Source organism: Balaenoptera ricei, chromosome 7 (assembly GCF_028023285.1).
Source record: "Balaenoptera ricei isolate mBalRic1 chromosome 7, mBalRic1.hap2, whole genome shotgun sequence".
Lineage (NCBI taxonomy): Eukaryota > Metazoa > Chordata > Mammalia > Artiodactyla > Balaenopteridae > Balaenoptera > Balaenoptera ricei.
The window spans coordinates 114,961,599-114,972,503 of NC_082645.1; the positions used below are offsets into that span (position 1 = coordinate 114,961,599).

At 51.0% G+C, this 10,905-nt stretch overlaps 1 protein-coding gene across 1 annotated transcript in view; it reads left to right on the plus strand.

Annotated features, from left to right (window-relative positions):
* NEU2 (neuraminidase 2) overlaps positions 1–5,563 on the plus strand; it is a 6,145-nt gene extending 582 nt beyond the window's left edge. Inside the window, 4 exon segments of the mRNA XM_059927554.1 lie at positions 3,196–3,285; positions 3,287–3,398; positions 4,626–5,268; positions 5,271–5,563. Coding sequence (XP_059783537.1) covers positions 3,196–3,285; positions 3,287–3,398; positions 4,626–5,268; positions 5,271–5,563 — 1,138 coding nt within the window.
* Positions 5,564–10,905: the final 5,342 nt, after the last annotated feature.

The window sequence follows — 10,905 nt, forward strand, 5'->3', positions numbered from 1 at the left end:
GGTACACACCTGTTAGGAATGGAACTAGGACCAGAGTTCGAAGTTTTTGACTCCTAATTCAGTTCTCTTTCCACTAAGCCAGTCTGAGGCCGCTGCCAGTTTGGAGCCAGAGCTGGGTCCAGTGGGCCAGCTACTTACACGTGGTGTCAAAGCATCACTGGAAATGTAATGAGGTTCAGGAAGATGGCATTTTCCAGAACTCCTCTTGGAGGCAGTATTGCACGGGGTTAGAAGTGTTTTTTAGCTCCAGCTTGGACACTGAAGGGTTAGGTGAACTCAGTTCTCTCATCTGTACAATGGGATAATAATAGTGTCTACATCACGGGGGTGTCGTGGGGATTAAATGAATAAGTATTTGTAATTTGTATTATAAATAATACAGTTTGTAAATACAATTTACAAAACATTTTAAAAAGTATTGTAGGGTATTTAAAGAGTGTCCAGCACTTTGTAAGAGCCACTTAAGTGTTTGCTGTTATTATTATGAAGACATTTGGGGATTGGTGCTGCTGATGGGTGTGCGACTTTGGGCCAGCGCTGAGTTGCTGAGGATAGAGAACAGTCCTTAAGCGGACACTGAGGGCCCCTTTTCCTTCCCCACCCCCCGTCCTGTGCCGGCTTTGGTTCTAAATACACACATGACGAGTACTTACACTAGCAGCCCAGAGGGGGTGGGGTTCGCGTGTGTCCACAGCTCTCCTGCTCCAGGCCAGCATTTCTTCCGCAGGGGAACCATTGTCAGCCTCACAGGTTTTACAGAGCAGGGCATTTGTGGGCATTTGTGAGGTCAAATAAGGCCATCCTTGTCAGGTGCTCGGACAGGTCCCAGGCCTAGTGACCACTATTTGGTTTGGGGCAATAATAGTAACCCCACCCATCCCCATTAGAACACAAACTCCACAAGGCCAGGGATCTCTGTTTATTCACAAAGCATCCCAAGTTCCTAGAACAATGCAATGCACAAGGTAAGAACACGATAAATTTTTGCAATACGAATGAATAAATTTCTCCCCATCCTGAAGGAGATTAGAGTCTAAAAGAGGAATCCAGAAAATAGTCACAGACGCTGTGGAAATCAATTCAGCCTATTTTAAACTGGGACATTCTCAACTCCTCCCTAATTTGCGCTCCCAGCCCTATTAATTTTACTGCTTCCCATCTCTAAGAGCTGAGCACCTCTTTCAGCAGTCACTGTCTCCGCTCCACCCAGGCTTTTATTTTATCTCACCTGGAAAATTGCAACAGACTCTCCTTCTGTCCCCTTGTACCCTGAAGCCAAAAGAGAGACTTCCTCAAAAGTTCATCAAGTGAGATCACCACTCCCTTGCCTAAAGGAGTTTGAAATCTTCCCATTACCTCCAAGCTAAAGTCCAGCTCCAATGGCCAATAAGCACATGCAAAGATGCTCCACATCATTAGTCATCATTGTACCAAATGCCAATGAAAACCGCAGTCAGATAGCACTTCACACCCACTGGCTTGGCTATTATCAAAAAAGACACAATAACCAGTGTTGATGAGGATGTGGAGGGATTAGAACCTTAATACATTGCTTGTAGGAAAGTAAATGGTGCAGCTGATGTGGAAAGAGTCTGGTAGTTCCTCAAAAAGTTAAAAAAAAAAAAAAGTTAAATATAGAATTACCATATGACCCAGCATTTCTACTCCTAGGTAAATACCCAAGAGCTTAAACAAACCCTTGATCAAGTTTCTAGAGGACACTGTTGAACTGCACCTTTCTCCCAGATTTTTATTTCTATTTTTAATATATCTTTCATAACAAAATGTCAACTTAGCTACTGTTATGTCTTCCAAGCCCTGTTTTCTTGGACTGCCCTTTGCAGGTCTAGATTTTATCATGAAGACTTAGTTCTTCCACCCATGTTTAGGCAATCACATATTTTTACATTGTCCAAACAATAATATTCATAATGGATTGAGTAAAATACTGATAGATTACATTTCTTTCTCAAAAATGTTAAATTAAGTTTTAAATAGATAATATACGTACATGGTAGGGAAAATGCAAGCAGTTGGAAAGGGTGTACAGAGGAGAAGCTGTGTGACTCTTAGGGCTCACCCTGCTTTCTACTTTCCCTCCCCAAACTTGCGTTGGAGGTGGGGCTCCCCAGGAGGCAGGCTCTGACACAGGTGGTTTGTAGGGGAGTCTCCTGGGGTCAGTGCTGTGCAAAGGAAGGGAGGGTGGTGGGAGGGGCAGAAGGAGAAGCTGGGCCGCGAGCCCCAGGGAGGCCTCAGCTGAGCCCACAGGGAGCCCTGGTGCTGGGACCCTTCAGAGCATCTGAGTTAGGACAAGGGCACCGGGTCTTTATATTCTGGCCAGGCCAGTCTTCAGATACAGTGCTTTCTGGGGTATGACCAGGAGGAGGACGTTCTTTTCAGCCCCCTGAAGGGGACCCAGGTGGCCCAGCACGGAGTCCACTGTCATGCACGGTCACCAAGTTATCTCCAGCCCTTGCCACCCTTTTGGGCCAAATGCTTATTTTTCATTTTTATTTTCTCGTAGCTCTGGAGGATCCTCTGAGTCTGGGTGAGCCCTGTCACCCAGGGCCTCCCTGTTCCATTCCCATCGCCCTGTCCCTGCCTCAGGGGTGGATCCCACACGTGGGGCACAGCTGGGCCTTAGCCTCAGGCAGCCTGGGGAGGAGAACCTTAAGAATCAAGGTTTTCCCCCACTACCCCGCACTACCCTTTTTTTTTTTTTTTTCTAAGACAAATTTCTAGGGCTCTGGAGTTATAAAAAGCGCCCATGTGTCATTTTCTGGCAGTTGGACAGCTGCAGAATGTCACTCGGCAGGCCCTCCCACCCCACCCGGGGCTCGGTGTTTGATTGATGGGTTTGCCAAAAACAGTTGCAGGTTATCACAAATCTGTTATGAGGAGGTTTGTCAACCTGTAAGAAAAATACAACACAAAACACTCTTTTCCAAATACCCGCTCCTAACATCTCAGGGACAGAGGTGTTGCCAAACTCCGTGGGAGGCATGTGAGGGTCAGTAAACAGGGGCCTGGAGTGCAATAAAGGGGGATGAACCCTGTGTGGGAGGAGGACAGGCCACCCAGCATCAGTCAGCTCGCCTGTGAGGTGAGCTCCACCTGCCCCGGAGGGCGGCTCTGGCCCCCTCTCAGGACGTGACTACAGGGGACTCATCTCCTCTTCCCGTGCCCTCCTTCAAGCCCCGTGGCGTCCTGCCCCATCCTGCAGAGGGAGAGAGTGTTCCAGTTGGGAGCCCATGCCTGCGGGATCCCCGCTCTGCTCTACCTGCCTCACAAAGACCCTGCTGGCCTTTGCGGAAGGGCGGACAAGCAAGAAGAATGAGCACGCGAAGCTAATTGTCCTGCGCAAGGGAAGCTACGACGTGTCCACCCCCCAGGTCCGGGTAAGGCAGCAAGTGGCTGTGATTGCTCTGCCGGGAATATGGGGACCAGCTCATCCTTAGATGGCTGAGGTCTGGGGGACAGAGCGACCCAGGGGACCATCAAGGATGGGACAGAGAAGGTATCCCCAAGTGATCGCCCGGATCTCACATGGGTTCACCCTGAACAAGTCCGGCTGGCCTAGCTGCATCTGTTTTAGTACAAGTCAGTCAGGGAAACTGATTTTGGAAAGGTTTCTCTACATCCTTGAGAACCTGAGGGAGGACTAGTTCAGCATCACATAACTGGGAGGGAGTTGATCCTTTGAGTAAAATTAACCTGGGGTGGGTTGTTGGAGTGATTGCTTGCAACCTGAAGTTCCAGCATGTAGATCAAGTAATTCTGATGAAGACACCCAAGGCTGGCTTTTCACATATGAAGGGTTTAATATCTTTACTTTGTGGTCATTATGTCCTTGTAGTTGTTTACAGCATGGGTTTGAAGCAGATGGACCTGGGTTCAAGTCCTGGTTCTACTGCTTACCAGAAGTACGGCCTTGGGCAGCTCATCTACCTTATCTAAGCCTCTCACTCTATAGGTGTAAGATGGAGATCGTAATACCTGTCCGCCAGGAGTTAGAGGTTAGGGTTAGATGAGACTATGGACATTAGACTCTTGGCACGGTGTCTGTCCTGAGAAACACTCACTGGGGGATAGCTATTAATGAACAGGGATAGACAGCAGAGCTGCAGCATCTATGACATACGCCCGGGGACTATGGAAGCTCACGGTGAGTCCTAGCAACATGGTGCTGCCCCCTCCTAGGCCACATTAATAGAGGATGGTGTATAGAAGGTGGGAGGCGATTGTCATATTCTGTCACACACAGGCAGAATATTGTAGTTATTACCAGGGCTTTACTTTTCAAGAATGGGAAGCTGGACTGAGCTGGTAAGTTGAAGGAGCCAGGATGGAGCTGCGAATGGCTGGTGCCTGAATCATCTTTGTACTTGAGGTCTAGTACATCATAGGTGCCCTGGATGTATGTTGGTGGGATCGGGTGGGGTTGGGCTGTCTCAGAGGGAGTGAGGCGGAGCTCTGGGAGGTGTTGTGAGGGTGAATGAGCACTGGACCAAGCGTTCTCCTCCATGACCCTTGATCCTAACCCCACACCGCCCCCCAGAGTGCAGCCTCTGTCACTGTCACTGGCCATTTCCAAGCTGTGCTTCTCCTTCTCTCCTCACTTGCAGTGGCATGCACAGGAGGCGGTGGCCCAAGCCCAGATGGAGGGCCACCGCTCCATGAACCCAAGCCCCCTGTACGATGAGAAGACAGGGACCGTTTTCCTCTTCTTCACTGCCATCCCTGGGCAAGTGTCTGAGCACCACCAGCTCCACACCAGGGTCAACGTGACACGGCTGTGCCAGGTCACCAGCACCGACCACGGGAGGTCCTGGAGCCCCGTCAGGGACCTCACGGACTCCGTCATTGGCCCGGCCCACAAGGACTGGGCCACTTTCGCGGTGGGCCCGGGACCCTGTCTGCAGCTGCACAGCCCGACGCAGAGCCTGGTGGTGCCAGCCTACGCTTACTGCAACTGTCCCTCCCTGCAGGCGCCTTCCTCTTCCTCCTTCTGCCTGGTCAGCCATGACCACGGGAACATGTGGGCGAGAGGGAAATTCGTGGCCCGGGACACCCTGGAGTGCCAGGTGGCCCAAGTTGGGGATGTGAAACGGAGGGTTGTGTACCTGAATGCGAGAAGCCCCCTCCGAGCCAGGGTCCAGGTCCAGAGTGCCAACGACGGGCTCGATTTCGGGGAGACCCAGGCAGGGCAGAAGCTCGTGGAGCCTCCCCACGGCTGCCAAGGGAGCATCATTGGCTTCCCCAGCCCCCGTGCGGATCAGAATCCCCAGACCAGTGGCTGCTCTACACGCACCCGACTGACCCACGGGGGAGAGCCAACCTGGGCGTGTACCTCAACTGGCAGCCCCCCGCGCCCTTGGCCTGGTCGGAGCCCACCCTGCTGGCCCCGGGCAGCTGCGCTTACTCAGACCTCCAGAGAATGGGCGCCGGCCCCAATGGGTCACCCCGGTTTGGGTGTCTGTACGAATCGGATGATTACAAGGAGATCGTCTTCGTCATGTTCACCCTGAAACAGGCCTTCCCAGCTGAATTTTTGCTGCAGTGAGCCCACTGTGTACTGTGCAAGAGGGCTCTCCCCACTGAGAGGCTGGCGGCTTCCTTCCTCCCGGTGCCTCTGGACCTGGGAGGCTGCTTCTCTGTTCCCTTCGTCGAAGGTGTGCAAGTGCGAGTCTGTCTCTGGGCTCCTTTCCGCCTGCGCTGTCTCAGCGTTCCCAGAGGCTTCTATTTGCAGCCCAGAAACTGAAGGAACCTGGCCTCCTGGAGCCCCTTGGTTCAGCCTGCCTGCTTTCCCCAGCCCAGGTTTTCTGCAGGTCTTGATAAATTATCTAGTCCAGCCCATTTCTTCTTAGCAAATGCTCATCACGTTCCTGGGCAAAGGCTGGGGCAAAGCTGTAAATTAGCAAAGATGTGTGCGTATGTTTGTGTGTATGTGCGTATGTTTGTGTGTGTGTGCGTATGTTTGTGTGTGTCTGTCTGTCTGTCCATGTCTCTGTGCGTGTCCTCAATGCCTCAGAGCAGGGAGCATGGGGAACGGCCCTGCAGGGAGGTAAGGCAGAGGCGAGGAAAAGTAAGCTGGCTTACGTCGTTGTGTTAGTTTCCCAGGGCTGCTGTAACAAAGTACCACCAATTTAGTGGCTTAAAACAACAGAAATTTACTCTCTCACAGTTCTGGAGGCTAGAAGTCCAAAATCAAGGTGTTCAAAGGGCTGTGCTCCCTCCCAAGGCTCTAGGGGAGAGTGCTTCCTGGCCTCTTCCAGCTTCTGGTGGCCCCAGGCCTCCCTTGGCTCGTGGCTGCATCACTTTCATGTCTGCCTCCATCTTCTCATGGCTTTCTCTTCCTTCCTCCCTGCTTTCTCTTCTGTATCTTTTAAGGACACTTGTCATTGGATTTAGTGCCCACCTGGATAATCCAGGGTGATCTAGGATAATCCTTCAGTTAATTACATTTGCAAAGACTCTTTTCCAAATAATGTCACATTCATAGGCTCTGGGGTTAGGACATGGATATATCTTTGGGGGCCACCACTCTACCCACTACAGTCATCATAAGTTATTCTTCTATAGGTGATGTGGCTAAAGGTAGGAGCGAAATTCCAATGAATCAGGTAATTCAGAAGAATGGAGAGGGAGGGAGGGGGTGGGCTGTTGGATGTGCGCCTGTGGCACAGAGCTGCTCTGGGGCACTCAGTCTTTGGGGTGACATGTATGTCACCGTGTGGAGGCTAAGAAGGGAGGGGGTTCTGTGTTGTATAGTCCTTGCCGTGGAGAAGGAGCAGGAGAAGGCTACTCCCAGGTTGTCCTGAGGTGACAACCTGAGAGAGGGCCCCTCCTGGGTGGAGGAGGCTGGCTCTTGTCTGACCTCCGGGGTCTTCAGGGGCCTTTGTCATTTGTCCCTGTGGTAGAGTGGACTTGTGCTCCGCCCCCATCAGAACCCCTCTAATCAGCTCTTTTATTGATGAGAGCAGTCTAACCGTTTGATGACGGGGGATCAATGACAGCGGCCGTGGGTTCTTACGGCTGAGCCATGTCTCCGTGGGGCCAGGCAGTGGTTAGATGGGTTGTTCGCAGTGTGGGGAGCTGGAGATGTGGCTTTAGTTCTGGGTGTGGTTCCCGCACTGGCCTCCTGCTACTGCTTCTCTGTGTAGGATTTTAAGAAATCCAGCTGGAAGGATGAGGAATTAGGGCCTGGTCATTGCTGGGATGGAAAGTTAGGCCCCTCTGTCTGGGGGATGCCCTCCTGGTGGCTTCCAAACCCTACAAAGGGAGCTGTAAGTGGGGGGCTGAGGCCAGATTAGGAGGGTGAGTATGAGGGCTTGCAAGCCAGGGGCAGGGCACCCTCAAGAAGTTTAAGGGGGGGGGGGCAGCCCTATAGTGTAGTATCCCAACTGGGACACTTTTGAGAGGGAAAGGATGATGCTATTAATAGTTATACCAAGACAATGGGCATTAACCAGGACTGTACCAGGCACACCAGAGGTTTAAGAGGGAAAGACCCACTAAAAACTGTGCCAGGGTTGACCTCTGTTGATTATCCTGGAAGAGTCAATCATCTGTTAAGGTCTTGAGATGAAGCAGGAATAAGATAAGGCATCTGGCTACTGCCAAGCAAAGCTTCACTCTCTTAAACTCTCTCCTTTCACAGAGGTCAGTGGGTCTCAAATCCAACTGCTTATTAGGATTCCCTGGGGAGGGACTTCCCTGGTGGTCTGGTGGGAAAGAATCCGCCTTCCAATGCAGGGGATGCGTGTTCGATCCCTGGTCAGGGAACTAAGATTCCCCCTACATGCTGGGGGGCAACTAAGCCTGCGCACCAGAACTATTGAGCTCGTGCGCCTCAACAAGAGAGCTCGCATGCCACAACTACTGAGCCCACACACTCAGGGGCCCACGTGCCACAACTAGAGAGAGAAAAACCTGCAGGCCACAACTAGAGAGAAGCCCACGTGCCTCAATGAAAGATCCTGTGTGCCACAACTAAGACCCGACGCAGCCAAAAACAAAAAAAAATAAGGAAAATAAGTAAATAAATAAAATATTTTTAAAAAAGAACAGAAATCAGTGATGTTGAAATTTAAAAAAAACAAATTCCCTGGGGAGCTCTTAAATTATGCTGATGCCCAAACACAGGTATTTTTTCAAAAACTCCTCAAGTTATTCCAGTGAACATAAAGATCAAGAAGCACTGGCACATGCGGAGCAACTAAGCCCGTGCACCACAACTACTGAGCCTGCGCTCTAGAGCCCGCGAACCACAACTACTGAGCCCGCGTGCCACAACTACTGAAGCCTGTGTGCCTAGAGCCCATGCTCTGCAACAAAGAGAAGCCATTGCAATGAGAAGACTGCACACTGCAACAAAGAGTAGCCCCTGCTCGCCACAACTAGAGAAAGCCCGCGTGCAGCAACGAAGACCCAATGCAGCCAAAAATAAATAAATAAATAAATTTATTAAAAAAAAAAAACAACTCAACAACCTGTGAACACAAGATTTGTGTACCTCACTCTATGTATGTTATACCTCAATAAAAAAATAAACATTGAACTGAATAGTGGATTTGGTAGTTAAACCTCCAAATCAGTATATTGTACTGGGTTGTAAAACTTTGGAACTGAATATTTTTAATAAACTTTTGGGGAGGAATAATTTTAGATTTATGGAAAAGTTGCAAAGTTAGTACAGAGTGTTCCCGAACACCCCACACCCAGTCTCCCCTGATGTTCACATCTTACATAACTGTGGTACAGTTGTCAAAACTGAGAGGTTAACATTGGTACATTACTATTAACTAAATTCTAGACTTTATTCAGATTTCACCAGTTTTTCCACCAATGTCCTTTTTCTGTTCTGGGATCCAATCCAGGTTACATTTAGTGAAACTGAATTTCTACTGTAATTTGTGTCCTTAGAGACACACACACACAGATTGATACACAGTTCCAGCAGGCCCCTCCCCTCCTCCTAACTTCCCCTAAAAACCACTTGTCAAACAAATGAATAAACAAGGAAACACAAAGAATGTGTGCTTCAGGCCTGGACTGCTGGGGTGAAAATGTTGGAAATAGTTCAGACTCTGAAGGCTGGGGAAGATGGCCCCCAAATCAATTACACGGGTCTAGGCTGTGCCACATTGTGGGTGAGGGCCTTGGCCAGTTTTCAGCCCAATGACCCTGCCTGGGTCGTCTGGGGCTGGTGCAATGTGTGTGTGTGTGTGTGTGTGTGTGTGTGTACCCTTGTGCAAGGCCATTGTACATCCACTGCCAGGCCCCAGCTGGAGGGAGGCTGGTGGAGCAGCCCTGTTTGGTCCTCTGCCTGGTGACCCCAGAAGCAGGGCACAGACACAGCAGGGGACAGGGAAGCATGGCCTTGCCCGCACTCCCCTTAGCAAAGGCAGGGAGACCTGGGGCTCCAGGTTTGGAGAGCCCCCTTTGGCCCCAGTTCTCACAGGTATTCATCTCAGAGCAGCTAGTGCCCACCTCAGATCTGTGCAGCTCCGCTGTGCGGCCCCTCTGTCTGCACGCCACCTTCAACTGCAGCCTCTGGTGTGGCCTTTTCAACTGTGATGGTCACAGGAGCCTCTCCACATTTATTTCTTGGTCTTCCAGGAACAGCGACTGTGGCCCAGACTCCTGGGGCCTGGGGGACCAGCTCTGGGAAGCCACTGAGGAAGGGGTTCTGAGGCTGGTGAGCTGGTATGTCTGCTGACATACCTGCCACTGGGGAGGAGGCACCGAGGCCCTGACAAGGCCTGTATGGTGGGCTGAGTAACGACCCCTAAAGTTGTCCACGTCGTGATCCCTAGAATCTGTGACTGTGGCCTTACGTGGCTAAAGGGACTTTGAAGATGGGATTAAGTTGGGGATCTTGAGGTGGGGAGACCATCCTGGGTGAGCCGGGTGGGACATAGACGTGATCACACGTCCATAGCACAGGGAGGCAGGGGGAGAGCTGACTACAGACAGTGAGGACGTGACACTGAAACAAAGCGCTACACTGCTGGCTTCGAAGATGGAAGAAGTCACAAGCCATGGAATGCCAGCAATGCAGCTCTGGGGGCTGGAAAAGCGAGGAAGGACTCTGGAGGGGACGTGGCCCTGCTCATAACTTGACCTTAGCCCAGGGAAACTGATTTTAGACTTGTGCCCTTCAGAACTAGAGGAGAATAAGTGTGTGTGGTTTTAAGCCACCAAGTGGGCGGGGGTTTTTTACAGTGACAATAAGAAACCAATACAACCCTGCTCTTCTTGCCTCAGCAACTGAGAAGGGGGTGCTTCTGTGGTCAGCTCTGAGAGACAACACATCCCAGGACACCTCAAGGTTGCAGTGGCCAAAAAACATACAGAGAAAGAGAAGCTAGAAAAGGGATCATTTCTGTCATGTCTTCATTTAATTCCTCTCTTTGGTCAATCCTGACATCTGACGGCTCAAAGGAAGAGACAGAGGAGTTTTGACATCTATCACCCCTGTTGTCACAACCTTTCCCGAGATTGCAGAATCCCCCATCCATCCCAGGATCTTCACGATCTGGAAAGGACTCCATCCTCCAAACCCCCAGGAGAGGGTAGATAGATTATGTTACCATGGCAACCTTCCACTCCAGCCAGTCAGCCCACAGCAACCTGGGCCATGTCCCAAGAGTTACTCTCTGTGGGCAGGAGGGTAGCGCCCAGGCCTTCACGGCCTATTGAAAGCAAGGCCGAGCTCACCAGTATCCTAAGAATCCTCGGCCCCATCCGGGCCCTTCTATTCATGGTCAAATAGCAGCCATCCTCCAACAACTAGCCCCACGTGAAGGATCCGTGCAGTCCGGCTGCATCCTGGGCCATCTCTACAGCCCCTGCCTCTCTAATAGGGGCAGGATTCCTGAGGACCAGGGACCTCCTCAAAGC